The 16211-nt window shown below is 37.7% G+C and overlaps 2 protein-coding genes across 2 annotated transcripts; both read right to left on the bottom strand.

Annotated features, from left to right (window-relative positions):
- Nucleotides 1-66: 66 nt before the first annotated feature.
- LOC122349764 (uncharacterized protein KIAA0895-like) lies at nucleotides 67-7298 on the bottom strand. The gene is made up of 7 exons (XM_043245914.1): nucleotides 7114-7298; nucleotides 5451-6228; nucleotides 4333-4476; nucleotides 4119-4251; nucleotides 2874-3179; nucleotides 1749-1846; nucleotides 67-1646 (listed from the first exon to the last, which is right to left on the bottom strand). The coding sequence occupies exons 2-7, from the start codon at nucleotides 6189-6191 to the stop codon at nucleotides 1485-1487; spliced, it is 1584 nt and encodes a 527-aa protein (XP_043101849.1). The 5' UTR covers nucleotides 6192-6228; nucleotides 7114-7298; the 3' UTR covers nucleotides 67-1484.
- A 580-nt stretch (nucleotides 7299-7878) lies between these two features.
- On the bottom strand, nucleotides 7879-12207 carry nqo1 (NAD(P)H dehydrogenase, quinone 1). Its single transcript, XM_043243345.1, has 7 exons — nucleotides 12052-12207; nucleotides 10476-10606; nucleotides 9558-9725; nucleotides 9311-9441; nucleotides 9120-9233; nucleotides 8914-9015; nucleotides 7879-8568 (listed from the first exon to the last, which is right to left on the bottom strand). Exons 2-7 carry the CDS (start codon nucleotides 10477-10479, stop codon nucleotides 8260-8262), a joined length of 828 nt encoding a protein of 275 aa, XP_043099280.1. The 5' UTR covers nucleotides 10480-10606; nucleotides 12052-12207; the 3' UTR covers nucleotides 7879-8259.
- Between the last annotated feature and the right edge of the window lie 4004 nt (nucleotides 12208-16211).

The following is a 16211-nucleotide window of genomic DNA, read 5'->3' as shown; positions in this document are numbered from 1 at the left end:
TTTAATTACGACGCGCTTCGCAACGTATTTCGTCTTTGAAATTAAGCACTCAGTGATTTTAGGGACTTCAGTGTACAATTTTAATAGGATAACATCAACTTATAGTGAAGTGTGCAATTTTCGTGCAGTACTGACAATGATTATAAATACAAACGGATATGTAATTTCAAGCATATACCATGTAGCAATGACATGACGCATGAGTTTGGAACCCATATAAGGCACATCCACATGACCTCCCGTTTTTTTTTCTTCCTGAGTCCATCACAATCTTAATATGCACAGTGAGGAAGCTGGCCAGCTGGACTGCTTTAGACAGGTACAAAAAGCAGAGGTTGCAGTGGCAACTCTTCTACAAAGGTGTCACGTCACATTAGCAAAGGTAATAAAGACCACCAAGGGTGCTCTCAGAAGAACACTGATTATCTCCAGATAGAGTACTGGCCCTGATGAGGAAAAAAATAGTGCCGAAGGGGGTGATTTTTGTTTTACAAGTGTAATTTTCGCTTTCATCAGATTCTCAATTTATAAAACGGAGTCAGCCTTGGTGTCTCTTTGCATTGCTTGCTATACTAAGTGAAAGAAAAAAAAAATGCATTTGCTACTTGTGTATAAAGCTAAAACCACGAACATTCAGTGTTTAACATGAATACAAGAGGTAAACAAATAATAAATAGAGAAACTGAAAGACTAGTAGAAGTGTTCATAGGTGTGAAACCTCATAAATACTGTGAGGGTAAATTTGATTTAGTGCTCACATAGTTCTGGCTCGAACGTGATATTAATCATTTTCATAATGGGACATGCCCATTATATTGAGAGTGCAGTTAAAATGCTACGTGACCTTTTTTTTTTGCTTCTCACGAATGTAGTGTTCGGAAAGGAAAACTACCGTACTGCATACAGTGTAGTTTACTAAAACGGTATGCAAAGCAATTTGTTGTTTACATTAAAAAATACACATGACGTCCAATCGTCATAATTACGACTATCTTGCATTGTTCATTTGCTAATCGATCAAGAGAGAAATGATGGTCGATACCGATTTTGGATGAGTCGTAACACTAGAAACACAAGGTACTGCACACTTTGACATGATTTACTACATAATTCATGTATTCGGTATATTTGCATACCGCGTATTAAAAAAAATAGTATGAGTATGGTAGCATGCCATTCCGAACACACATTGAGTTTGCAAGAATCCAAACATGTCTTTCATGCCTGACAGTCATATGGTTTTAAAACAGACAATCATTGTATTTGTAAACAGACTTTCTGAGTAATATGGCACTTAATGCAGCAAATTACCACGTCGATCGTTGGACACAACCATGCTGTGTGTAATACTTTTTTATGGATGATCATCACGGATCACGTTTTCATGAAAAACCATCCAAAATTATGTTGTAAAATCACATTTTTGCAGACAGTTTTTTTTGGCCTGGGAAAATCGAATGGTTTTGATGCTTTTTTGCAACTCTTTATGGAATGAGCTCTTGAAGCTCAGCGTCGCTCAGTTCGTTCACTGTGACAATGTGATCGAGGTGTTGAAGATAGCGTTCTTCGTCCTGCATGAAATGAGGAATCCTAGTTCCATTTAGAACAGCCGAATGCCGAAGTCTGTCCACATCTTCATAGGAAACCTAAAAAAAACAGTACATAAATAGGTATATATATTCATTATTAACTCAATACATTAACTGAAAAACAAATACTTTAAAAACATTAGTGTGAATAAGACCTGCCTTGCCAAGAGCAGTTAATATCTTAAAATCAATGTTCCTTCTGTGGCGTAAAATCCTTAAAATTCCATCGAGGTAGACCTGATCTTTACTGAAGCAACCTGCATACACACATACACATGTGCAAAAACGTATATAATACAAATTCAAACGGGTATAATAAAACTAGATAGTAAAGATTGACAAAACAATGCTGGCTTGAGAAATCCTGGCCAGAAAGTATATTGAATATCTTGAAAGTTTTAAGCTTGACAGAAAGAATTACAGTTTACATGCATCTTGCAGACGTATGCATGCCACCTCGGTAGGTGGTTTGTTTAGGTCTGTCGTTAACATGTTGCTAACAAACATCGTTAAAGGTGCTGTGTGTAGGATTCACGCCGAGTGGTTGAACTGGGTATTGCAGTCCAAATTCAAAATATTGTAGACGTTTTTTTTTTTTTTCCCCCCAGCCCCACCTACTCAGATTTGGCAGACATGCAGGTTGCCAGATTCCCGCTCACACACCTTTCGTGACTGAAATGAAATGCGCTGTTTTCCGGCAACTGGCAACCCGGGTTTCCGAAACACGATTGGGTGAACTGGCAGTGGGCGGGTTTAACAAACCAAAACAGAAACCGACATTCCGGGCCGGAAGGCACATTTATAATAACAGGAGAATAATTGACTGTAGCATTGTTTTTCAGATAAACAAGTATGTAAACTTGTTTGCAGCCATTTAAAAAACATGCTATGGTATTTTTATGCTTTAGTTGAGTCAAAATCCTACATACAGCATCTTTAAGCAATTTAAATTGTACTGTTAACATTCTTACATGTCTTAGCATGTTGTTAGTATGCTAGCATGTTTTGCAAACATGTTTAGATATAGTTATGCCTCATTCGAGTGCTAGGATCTGTTATAGATAGATACTGCTAACATGTTTTAGCACATTACTAGCATGTTTTACTATGCAGACATGCTGTTAACGTTCTCACATGTCTTAGTATTGTTGCTAGCTTTGACATGTATTAGACATGGGTGTGTCTCAAATTCTAGTAATAGATAGATCAGAGAACGCCGGCTTTCTCAAGTCAACACTTCACTTCTCAAGAGTTTCTCAGTTCTATTCTTAGCGATTAGTTCACCTGGTTTCGAGGTATCTGTCTGTCCTCGTTTGGCGCGGAGGCAGTATTCCCAGCGTACAGCAGGATCCTGGACAAAGCGAGCAATATGGCTGAACAGTTGGCTGAAGCTCATGTTTGTGGCATGGTATACAGTATAGTATAGCAGAGCGGCTCGCCAAAGGAAGGGCTGTTTCCGTAGCAACACGCTGTGAAGACTAGCGAGCCCCTCTTCGGTAGGATTAGCTGGTTTCAGTCCAAACTGCTTTCTCCCAACAGAAGTGGCCCATGGCTGCATGCTGTTATTCACACCCCGTAAGTAATGTGTGCCTGAGAGTGAAAGTCATAAAATTGCTGCAAGGGCAGGATTTGTACACAAAAGACTATAACATTAACATCAAGAACGATCGGTTGTCAACTAGATTCAAGCGGAAGAACGTCAATACTGTATTTCTTGCATAGCAAGATCAATGTCCTAACCAGCTGTGACCGGATCAAAAACAAGTGCCCTGCCAGCTAAGACCAAATGCAAAAGTGCTGCACAATGTGACAAACTGACAGCCAATCAGAACATAAATGTTACGTGATATACAGCACAGAGTAGATTTGACCACTTACAGTTCCATCATCCTACAATAACTGCTTTGAATGCATTTTTGGTTAAATTAAAGGCTTATGCTGTCGTGTATAAATGTAAATATTGTCGTATTTTATTCTATGGCATAAAATACATCAGTATTGCACCTTTGCAGATTTATTGTCTGGAATAAGGTGGCTGTTAGTACAATAACTGTTGTTTTCACTAGTAATATTACCAAAATGGGAATACAAAGGTCATCTGGGACCCTAAACGTCAGTTTGCCAAACAGGAAACTACATTTCGAGGCAAATATTGTTTTCTTTTTTTCAAAGACTTAAAGGGTTGTCGAAAGCATAATGGTAGCGATACATTAACGTGTATAAATAATAAACTTTGTTGTTCACAGAGGTTATTTTCTGTCGTAATCCAATTGGGTATTTTTACAAAAAAACAGGGTGAAGTTAACATCTGGGCTGGCCTACAAAAACCACATCTTCACAGCAACACTCTCTTATGAAGCAGTATTTGTACCTAATAAATTTCACTATACAACTACACAAATGCAATACGAATGAAACGACTGAAAAAAAATGATGCTTGACACAGTCACGCTGGTCAGGACAAAACATTTACGAATCGGTTTAGTATTAGTGCACGAAATACAATTTGAAGTGTGTTAAAGTTCATACCAATCTCGTGTCTAAGCATGCCCTCAAGCCAGTGTTGTCGTGCTCCGGACAAGTTAATAGTTAGTGTTGGTCGACATCTCTCCACCATCATTACCGCCTGAGACAGAAGCTCATCGGAGAGACTTACCACCACCTGGAGACAGAATCAGAGATCACTTTTACTGTGTTATGTGGCAAAACACTAACGCACGGACACTTGGATATATGCACACACCTCACCGACACAGCCCTCCTTCTGCAGGTACTTGCGTGTGGCAGCCCACACCTGACTCTTCGGGAGCAAGCTGCCTCCTGTGACCTCTTCAAAGTTTTCATAGGTCTCAAACTTCCTAAGCACACACTCCATGATTCCGACCGCCTACAAAAAAGGCACGAGATGAGACAAACGGCAACAATTTTTTAGAACTTTACAAACAACATTAAGGCTATATTCCATTCTTTTTGTTAATTAAAATTAAAACCAAAAACAAAAAGCTTGTTTTTTAGTTAAATGGAACAAATAGACATTATAAAATTAAATGCATTTATTTTTTTAAATATTGCTTAAATATTATATTTATTTATTATATTTAATTATTACTTATTTTATTTCAGACAGCTGTTATGCAAGCGAGCATTTCACTGATTTACAAAAATATCTCAAACTAAAACAAATACAATAGCATCTCGATACTAAAATATCACCGATTATCAACCCTAGCGACCTGCCAAAATAAACACTTAATACCACCAAATAGGCAGAATATTCGCGCAAGCTTTCAAGGCATCTTGTTTTATTCAAAAGCTAAGGCAGCACTGTACGTCTGTTGCCGAAAAGGTACTGACGAGCTGATTAAAATGGAGAGAAATATAGAAAACGTAGATAAAAGTGGTTTAAGCTAAATCAAAATTCTGTATTTTACTTGTATAATTTAAAGCGTTCATTAGCTTAGCAATGTGCAAACATGTAAATGCTACAGAAATGACTGTAACCGGAGTCCCTCATGCGCTATTTATATGGCAAACAGAGTTGCTCCCTACATAGAGCGTTCCAAATCGGTCTCCTTTGAGGTTTCTATTTGCATTAAGATGCTACCTTAAGGTCACTTTTTTTTAAACATCTGCAAAAATTAGTGGGCAAAAAAGGTCCACTGTCTATTGCCAATAGGCTAGTAATACGTGAAGCAACACTCTCACAGAAACCTCCTTCAAACCAAGCTGCCTTCTGTTGGGCGATGTGACAAAACAGCAATATCTGAATAAGGGTAATCTACATAAAAGTGTTCCCACTCATGTGTTCAGCTGACAGCAAGGTGGCTCACTGGACCTACACATTTTTGACTGTAAACATACCTGGCACAGAAAGAGACTGGAGCCCTCTCTGTATTTCTCCAAAACACTGACAGGCTCAGGGGAGGTGTACTCAAACTGGGGCTCATACTGATAGTTGGACTTAAAAAAGGTCTGACGCTCCTGTTCCAGGTTTAAGGGACGAAGAGCCACAAGCAGGCACGGCCCGCGAGGTGTCGACGGTGAAGGAAGTGGAGCGATGCCCCTGGCAATGTGTGGCAAGGAGGTCGCAGGTCTCATTTGACCCCTGGCAGCACGAGCGGCCGTCGTGGAGTTCACTGTGCATGTGCTCTCACTCCGGCGGAGCCAGTTCCCGGGCCCCAAACTGAGGCTCGTTAGGCTTCGCATGGGTGGAGAAGGGCCACCACTGCGCCACGGTGGCTGTATCACCTTCTGCGCTGGCTGCGTTGCTCTAAGCCGCTGTGGTTTTATTTCCAGACTGAGTGGCCTTCGGCAAGGTGGCGGTTTGGAAGGTTCCCTTGGCTGCGCAGTTTCTCCTTTATTTCGACCTTCTGTCTTCTGGAGCCTTCTTTGAGCCTGGGAGCAGCCGTCCCAAGCGGGACAAGGCTGCTCGTGAGGCCCATTGCGCGTCGATTTGTCTCTTTGGGTGATGCTGCTGGTCCTGGCTCTCGCTGGTTTGGGTTTCTCTGGGCTGGGCTCTGGTTCTAACATTTCTGAGACATCCTTTGCGAGCTCTCCTCCATTAGCCTGCTCCATGCAGTTCTCACCCAGATCCAGCACCATCGCTACATCCACGCCCTCGCCCACCGATGCTGCGCACCTGAAGGGAAAAACATACAGTACCTCCACTTCCTGATTTAACAGCACACAATAAAAATGGTATGTTTAAAAAGATTTTACGCAAAAACAACTGACTTTCGTAAAAAAGACAAATCTCGCTATACTGAAGATGAATGAATGAATGAAAGAAAATTTATTTAAATAGAATTTGATTGATTCTTATAATTAAGAATGCAGTGCAGTTTTATAACCTCATATTAATTTAGAGACTAGATGTGAATATTTGTACTTTTAGAAACAGGAGGGACTTTTAAAACATACAGTAAATGTAAAAAAACATTTCAAACAGTTTAAAACCTTGTTGAAAAATGAATGAATTAAGGAATAAAATTTGAGTGAATAAATGCTTATTTATTTAAATTTACTATAATACTGTTTATACTACCACAAGTCTGGCTGGATATCATACCATCAGTTCTACAACCGGGATATGGTTTTGCTTTTGGACAATAAAAGTAAACTACACTTTTACAATTCTGAAAGATTTTTACACATTTTGTAATTTTTTTATTTTAATTTTATTAAATTATTTATTAATTCTTTTTTTTTTTAAATGTCATAAAAGTGCATTTATTCAAGTAGCAATTTTATTAGATCTACTGGTTATGTGATTAAAAAGGTCTCGATTCATACAATAAAATACACCTCTTTACTCAAAAACCAGCAGGATTCCTATTTCAGGCTAATTTTAGAATAATAAAGTGAGCTCAGAATAGCAAAGAAGTCAGACTACCGCTTAAAGACAATTATGTCAGTGCATAACTGATGCATGACATCGACAGCTCTTGACAATACACCGCCGATTCGCCACCAATGAGCCATTTTAACACATAAAACAAATATGTATAAAAGACGCAACACATACCGCGCAGCGCTTCTTTAGAAATAAATTAACTTCGGTTCATTTTGGAATTCCGTCCATAATATCGGCGGCGGCTCTTCAACTTCCGTTCAGTAGGTCAAACGGCTGATAACGGGGTATAACGGTACATGACGCCGGGAACACTGGGAGTTCGGGATGGCTGGGATTGCGTTGCAGCAAATGACGCGCTGGCGCATCTAAATGACCTGCTCGCGTCGCGACGCTTTGCTGTCAGTGTGCGTCAGCACGTAAAGGGAGGCCGGGGCAAGTTGTCACTTTACTTACAGTAAATGTTTCTATTTTTAAAAGAATGACTAGAATTGACTTTTTTGTGTTGCCACATGCATATAAATATGTAAAACATTTCCATAATGATCCTAATTTGAAAAATGTAGACTCGTTGTCACAGTCTAAAGCAGCACTGATTAAATTAGGCTACATTATGATTTGGGTAATTAATGAATCGACTGAAATTACAGCATGTGTCTATCTCTGTCCTAAGAACACAGTTCAATCTATATATTGACATTATCAAGTAATTAGAACTCTGAAAGCTTAATTATTTGATTTTAATACGTATACGTGTAGGTTGCAGTCCTGTCTTCTGATTAAAATGTAAAAAAAAGTTTTTTATTTGTGTGTTCATTTATTTACCTACCAGTTGCTATATCAGTTACTTAAAAAGAATACATTTATTTACAGAAACAATAAATAATAGTATTAACAACTTTTGCATTTGAGATAAACAAGGGAAGACAGACAACAAAGTAGTAGTGTCATATATTTATTTTTTTATTTTTTTATTGCACCTTGTACATGAGAATGAGTTTCACAAATTGTAATATCCATATACAGCCTATCATATAAAATCCACATCCACAAAATAGCATCATTAAATAATTTGATAAACATTACACCAATGTAAGTATGGCTATGAAAAAATACTAAGATATTAATAATGCGAGATTTCTTGATTAATATTTAAATAGTAACATTAATTTCTTTCAAGCTTATTGCTGGTAGGTAAATGTTGGTTATGGTTATAAGGCTGGATGCTGTAATTAGAATAATTTTATATTAAACGCATTTGACCTAAAATTCCTTCATTCGATAAATTCCTTGGATGATTGACTTGCGTGACTGGATCCTTTAGCTTTGTTTAGCTTTGAGCTGGTTGTCTGGAGGAAGCGGTTTGCCTAAATGCTGTGCAGTGGTAATGCCATAGGACTCAGAGGCATACTTTTCCTTCACCTCCGGCCGTAGGCAAAATCCTCCTTGGAAGGTAAGGTCAAAGTATTTGGTCGGCGCAAATGAAAGAGGCTTTTCGGCAAATACACCACTCAGCCTTTCCCTCCATGCTTCTAACATGGCGTTTCTGCCATCTGGAGGCGTGTGTGCTGGACACCAGAAGATCTGGGGGACGAGGACCTGAAAGCCACAGAAACGCAGCACTCCATTCTACAAGAAAAACACATCATCTGTTTTTTTTTTTACATGTTAAAAATGGTCATATCATAAGTTAGTTCTGTGTAAAAGGCAAAAAATTATATTATATCTTGCAGCTTTGACTTTCACACACGCTCAAACAGCTGTTCCAGGTCCATTTTTCCTATTTATTTTCCTATTATCTCATTTTTAACATCTGCGTGCAAAGTTGATTCAAAAGTAAAAATAAACTTCATTGGGCTAAAGTCTAAAAATAGGCGTCATTTCGTATTGATTTAATGTGTAGCTCAAATCTGAACATTTAAGAACAGCGTGATATCCCTTTGTATTTAACAATCCTTTTATATCTTATCTCACCTGTAAAGGCCAGAGGGCAACGTTGACGTCTCCATGGAGGCCATCTGGCTTATACATGGACTCTATTCCCCCAGTGGTGAATGAAAGTATGGCCTTCTTATCCTGGTGTGAATAGTGAATGACATTTGAACTCGTTTTGATCACCGAAAACAGAATCTTTTAACGTCAAGCATGCGAAACAAGCTTTCGACTCTAAAGATTCAGACCTTGAAAACGCCGTTATCATACAACTTCTGCATGGTGAAGGCAAATCCTTGAGTTAAGACTCTGTCTATCCAGCCCTTCATGATAGCAGGTATGCTAAACCAGTAGAGAGGGAACTGCAAATATAACCCAAATCATATTATTTTCATCGTGAAATGTAAACTGTAATTGTGCATCACTCGGAAACCATTACCTGAAAGATAACGAGCTCTGCCTGCTCCAACTTGTGCTGCTCTTCTGCAATATCATCACTTAAATGACCATCCTGCCATGCGAGCATCATCTCCTCATTGTATATAAAGTGCTCAGGATTCTTCACGTCACCTGCAATATTGACAATAAAACGGTGCTCACTAATAACTGCAACTGAACCTATACCACGTGCACTTTGTATTTAAGGTAAAGTATTTAAGCGGGGAATTGTTTCAGCGAACTCCCACCCTTAATATCCTCTGCAGTCGCGGAGGCTTTGAAGTTCATAGCATACAGATCCGAGACTAGGACTTTGTAGCCTTGCTTTGTCAGAGCCTGAACCGCTACATCCCGTGCAGCAGCGTTGAATGAAGCGGGACTCTGGTGGGCATAAACAATCAGTGCTGTCTTCTGTGCTGTTTGCATACATACATAAAGGGAAAAAGAAAGAGTTCATTGGTGTTTGAGATTATTTACCCACAAGATATACTGTCGGGTCTAGGCTGAGAGATGACAAATTTACATTTCCCTTATCATCTTCTGGTCTTTGTTGACCAGCCAGATTACACAGGACTTTAAGATAAATCTGCACACATACTATTTCATAGTATTCATTTTAAGTAAAATATACTCATACTCATTATTACCCTAGGGCTCAATTTAAGCTGCTTCATTTAATTCCAAACAGCCGAAGAATGCTAAAAACTCTGCAAAGCTACAGCAGTTGAAGTCTTGCCTTTGATCGTATTGCAACGAGGTTGAGATTATTACTTGAGACAATGAATTTTTTCAAAGGGTGAGCACTGGCCTAGTTGCTTTGCCTGCTGAAAATTCTCTCACTTTAATGTCATTTCAAACCTATATGACTTTTATTTTGTAGAACATAAAAGAAGATATTTAGAAAATCGTCGTGTTGTTGTTGTCAATGGCCACCAAAACTGACTGGGTTACCAACATTCTTCAAAATATCTTCTTTTGCGTACTGCAGAGGAAAGTCATAGCGCTTTAGCTGATAAATGACAGAATTTTTATTTTTGGGCGCACTATCACTTTAAAATATCGCTATACAAATTGCTGTAATCGGTCATTTACAGTAAAGCACCGACCAACTGATTGAATCATTTAAAATAAATTAAAATGCACACGTAAGAGTATAAATTACTCACCCATTTCTCTAATTCTGCCCCAGGACTGAGGAGAGAAGCCTGTCGCTTTACAATGAGCTGCTCTTATAAGCTTGCCCCAGCCCTCGCGTGCACAGCGGTGTCTCCGATTTCGGTCTCTGTTATTGTATAACCTGTAAGTGGGCAGGAAAATTGATTGGTCATTCTAGATAAGTGAAGAATTACACCTGAGCAGACAATCTGCACACCTTGCACATGCTTCTCGGTGTATGCTAATTGGTTGTTCTGTGTAAAGTGTGATGTAAAATAACATTAACAAACATCAGGCTACAGATTGAAACGATTTTAAGAGAAATGATACTAAATTATTTTAGCACTTCACTTCAAGTTTCAGCTGATTAAAAAAATTTCATCTGGAGCTGTCAAATCTGCTATCATAAAAGAATGACATTCAAATTAAATGCAACACTAAAAAACACCCAAACCGGTTTGTCAGTGAGATCGATATCTGTGAGTAAGGGAACTGAATATCAGGTAGAGCAGGAAAAAGAAACCAGAGAGCAGGAGGTGTGGTTTAAATGGTTAGTTTGTTGTGCGTTGGCTCAGTCAAACTGTAATAGAACCTCAGGTGTAAATGCAACCGAACCCATTCCCAAAAGGGAACAATAAGTGTCATATGAGACAGAGGTTCATCACATGGTGCCTGCAAATTTCCATCGGCGTGACTATCTCTTTGGCTACCCGGTTTTTTAATCAGTTCCAACTCGAATTCTTTTATTATGTTCGTTTCACTTCGCAGCCACACTATGAAGTCAATCTTTAATGAAAAACACACCCAGACACAGCCATTTCTGGTCAGGTGAAAAGGCAAGAGGGTTAACAACACTTTTTAAAAAACATAATATATAGCCTGTATATTCTGTACATATGCTAACATATGCACATCCTTAAAAAAGCTACTTTTTTGTTTAGAGAATATGGTAAACGGCTGTTTAATATTGTTACAATACGTTTTTTATTTATTGTGCATTATATCATTACCTTAACAAATAAATGCTGTCGTTTTGCTTAAAAACACTAGGTGTCCTTCTTTGACAATACAGTGAGAGAGTGGGGGGAAAGTAATATAGTTTATATGTCTTCTATATATTGGTGTCATTCAGCTGATGCTGTAGTATGATATTTACACTTGTTTAAATATTTAATACATTTCTGCAAGTATCGGATCTAACCTGCTTATAGTCAACAGATATTTCTCATTTTATGTGTACGAGCACGTCGTAGCTACAGATAACAGAACACTACAAGCTATTTTAATAATCACTCGAAATACGCATGCAATTTTAAAAAGGATAACGTTTAAGAATTATATGCGATCTGGTTCGGACTGAGCATGCGCACACCAAGTTGTTTACTTGAGCCACAAAGTTACAGCTTTTATAAACACCCAACAAGTAAAACGGTGCATGAACGATGACTTTAAAAAAAATACAACTAATAAATCTGGTAGAAGTATACAAAGAGTTGTCGATTTTATGCACATTTCTCAAAAACGCGTATAAGCAAACATCGCGATAAATACATGCACGTATTAGTCTTAAAAACAATTATTACTTACTTTGCATTTATGCAAAACGCCTCGTATGTAGACTGTGTCGCTACAAAGATGTGCCTTTTTCTCTGTTGACCAGATTTACGATTGCAGGGCAGACTGCGTGCGGCCGATGGTTCTTCACGCTGATTGGTCTAAATGCGGGCGCTGTGTCATGGTGGGGAGAGTCTAGCATAAAGAATAAGGTTCAACCTTGATTTTACAGTATCATGTGTGACCTAAATGTTGCCTAAACCTAATCTAACCCTGTCATAAAACCTACAAGGAACATGTTTAACTTAATAATAATAATAACAATAATAATAGGCTAATAATAACAACAAATAGCCTAATAATAAGAATGTAAAAACTACAGAGTTGACATGTTCATACAATTTGGATAAAACGCACAATGTATCAACACTCAACTGAGGCCTTCAAAGATGATGTAGTCTTCTTTTTTCTTGTAGTCCAACCTGGAGGTTAAGAATTGTATGCAGTTCGTGAATTTAACATATATTTGTGATGCCCTTTCATTTTAAAGAAGGAAGCATTCATTTCAATATGCGGCAATATGGCACATCTTTAATATATTAGTGTTTAATATTAAAATAATATTAACAATGGTCACAAGATACAAAAGAACAAACTGAAAGCTGGTCGCACATTGCATAAAAAGTGCATTATATTTTTTTTCACATTGTTAATTCACATAATGACTTAATCTATGTTGGAAGAGTGTGAATAAGAAAATTAAACGGCAGACCAGGTGGAAGCATGCTCCCTCAAAAGTTACTGTGCCCTTCCCTTCCCCTATCTGCTGAACGTAATCAAAAATAAACGCACAAAGCCAGCAAGCATAAGAAAGCGTGTGCATGTGATTACATGCTTTTGTGATTGTCAGAGATTGCATTCTTCCATTCCACTTCCACTGCATTTCATTCTGTTGTACCATAAAAGACACTCTGGTGCATACACCAGCAGTAATGCACTAGTTTGTTCGCTGAAAACTGCCAATAAACACTAAAGAAGAAGAAGATAAGGTTTCGCGCTGTTGCAGCGTGGCACTTCTTTTTCAGCTTTGCGTCATGATCAATTCAAAACAAGTGGTGTACCACTGGGTTTAGGTTTCCTGGACAACATACACACATGTGCTAGTTCATACACACGGCGTTGCGAGTTACAGAAATGTTTAGCTAACGTGGCGTGCTGTGAAGCACAATGAGCCATGCTGAACTTGTGGTTACATGAATTAGCACACGCCAGGTTTCAAAATACAATTGCAAGGGGTGCTTGTGAAATTTTGGAGGGCGTTCTAGCCTTTAAGCACATGTATTTTAAATAATCATCCTGCTACAGTTATCGCTATGCAGTTTTTAGCAAGATTATTTTATAGAAATCTTTCATTCAAATTATGAATGGGCTATATATAGACTAGGCAACACTTCTTTTTATAAGCACTAAAAATCTCTCACTCATCTACGTTTATAGTGATCAGTTAGTGCCAAATTGTCCCCCACCTGTGACCGGAGACGCTGAAATAGGCTCCAGCCCATTACCTGCAGAGAAAGAATCAGTATAGGAAATGCACGTAGACACTTGCCATATCAACAGACAATTCAACAGATAATTTTTTTATTTAATTTAAAAACTGGTATGGTATTTAACAGTTTACATAAACTAGCAAAACTAGCAAAAGGTGCTAGCCAGATTAAAGTCCCAGTAGCTCCGGTTTTACTATTAGAACTATGCTATTTGATTATTTTAGCTACTTAATTCCATAGATATATAACGTTTATTCTGTTAAGGAACCACAAGAAACATGTGAATAAAAGCTGAGAGAGCTGTTGATTTTAGTATTTTACCGGCTTGTTTGTGTCTGCTGTTCTATACATGTTTGATCAGAGAGTATGTGTTCAATTCTGTATGTCTGAATGTGTTTCTTTACCTGTTCACTCACATTGGTTTAGCTACGCTGAATAGTTGTGTTTGTTCATGTCGTAACGTGTCCCTCGCGTTACAACATGTCCACGTGCGGCATTTTTCACATTTCACTTCCATTCTTTTGAGGTAAATAAATGGAACACACCGTAGTAATGAAAAATGTTCACACATTTGCACTAGATATGTGAAATTTATGTGGGAAAAAAAAAAAAAATATATATATATATATATATATATATATATCTGAACCCCAAGCTCTGCCACTAACAAAGTTCAGCCTCTGATTTTGACATTTTATGTTAGATATGTTTCACAAACTGAATAAACCTTTTTGAATTTTAAAGAATTAGTTAGAAACCACCTTTTCCGGACACATGAAATCACATGAGGTGTTACTGGTGTAACACATGCTTGCAGAATAAAATATGTTGTTTCATTCTCCTGCAGTGGGATTAAACCAGGGCCCGTGTTCATGAAAAATCTTAGCGTTAAGAGTTGCGTCTAGTGACAAAAATCTTAGAAATGTGGGTGTTTCCTCCTCAAAATGAAAGAAAAGATCCTAGTTAAAAAAAAATGTAATTCATCTTAATCCTCAAAAGAGGTCTTAAGGTCCGAAATTGTTAGGACTGTTGCTGCTGGCCTAAAACACGTCACATACAGACTGCTTATAGACCAATTCAACAGGTCTACATTCCTTTTAAAAGTGCATTCAAAACTATGTCGGTACAAAGCGATCGCAATAATTTGTTTAATCCTGCTGTTTACAATGTCAAATTTAAAATGATATCCTTGTTGCTCCGCGGTTGGGTGCTCGCTCTGGAACTAACATTAATTTATATATAATCGGAGATTAAAGCCAATAAATTTCAGAGAAACGCACCATAATAGCAACTAGCAAATCTTGCGCACATCTCCTGTCAGGTACGGTCACCCGGTGTGGTTTAGCGTGGAGAAGCACTCGATGAGAAGATAAAGTTAACTTTATTTTAATCATGCACACATAAAGGAATAATACCTCAGGCAGACAGGCAAATAAACTAAACCACATCAAACATCGACGAGATCGGACAAATGGAGCTGAAACACACAGGGAATAAATACACAACGTAAATACTTAATAAATGAGACACAGGTGAAGACGATAAAGACAATTAATTAAAGTAGGTCACAGAGCACATGGCACAGGACAAAAGCAACAACAAAGAGTCCAAAGTACTATAAATACTAGTGTTATTTTTAAATATTGTGCATTAAGTTAAATCATTGCTTTCTACTTTTGTCTCGATGAAAGCCATCACCTGTAACGCAAGACACTTAAGACAGTGATTCAGGGAGACAGGAAGAACAGCTGATCGTCCTGCAGAGACAAACTACATGTGACCATATGAACACCCAGATGTGTTTAAGAACTTCAGGATGAAATAATTAAAGCTACTTATGGCCAGGCCAGATACAGACTGATCACATATTAATCAATTTAGAAACAGCTGAAAGCCAGAGGATGTCCTTTGTTTCTATGCAGTACTGGCCATAATTCACACGTTACATTACTATTAGCATTAGAGTTATTACTATTAGACATATTATTATTTTAATGGTTTTGAAAGACATCTCTCACGTTCACGAAGTCTCTTATGCTCATTACGCCTCTATTTGCTTTCAAAAACAGTAACATTGTGAAATATTACGTTTTAAATGGTTTTCTTTTATTTTTATTTATTGCAAAGCTGAATTTTCTCTTGAACACTTAAGTGTCACTTGATCCAAAAATCACACTAATGTGCTGATTTGATATTTTGTAATTTTCCGTGTTGGAAACAATTGTGCTGCTTAATATTTTTCTGGATCCTGTGGTACTATATACAGAATTGATTCATTTTGAATCAATGGAATCAATGGATTTTCGAAATACACGTCTTTCCTAACGGTATGTCTTTACTATCGCTTTTAAAACCGTCATTGCTGAATGAATATATTAATATTCTTTCAAAAATAAAAAGACTGTCCCCAAACTTTTGAACAGTAGTGCAGTAGTTGCAAAATATTTCTATTTGAGATAAATAGTATTCTTTTGTTTTTCAAAGAATCCCAAATTTGACGGCTCAGATAGAGCATTCAAATGTTTTCTAGCGCTGTTCCTTAGTAACTAACACATTTTAAAATGAATGAAATCAGTAATAATGGCATATAGTGACTTTAGCATTTTAATGTACATGCGTGTTCTTTAAAGCTGCGGTGAAATG

This window comes from Puntigrus tetrazona, chromosome 7, assembly GCF_018831695.1.
Source record: "Puntigrus tetrazona isolate hp1 chromosome 7, ASM1883169v1, whole genome shotgun sequence".
Lineage (NCBI taxonomy): Eukaryota > Metazoa > Chordata > Actinopteri > Cypriniformes > Cyprinidae > Puntigrus > Puntigrus tetrazona.
The sequence above is the reverse complement of the archived record's forward strand: the minus strand, read 5'-3'. Positions and strand labels throughout refer to the sequence as shown.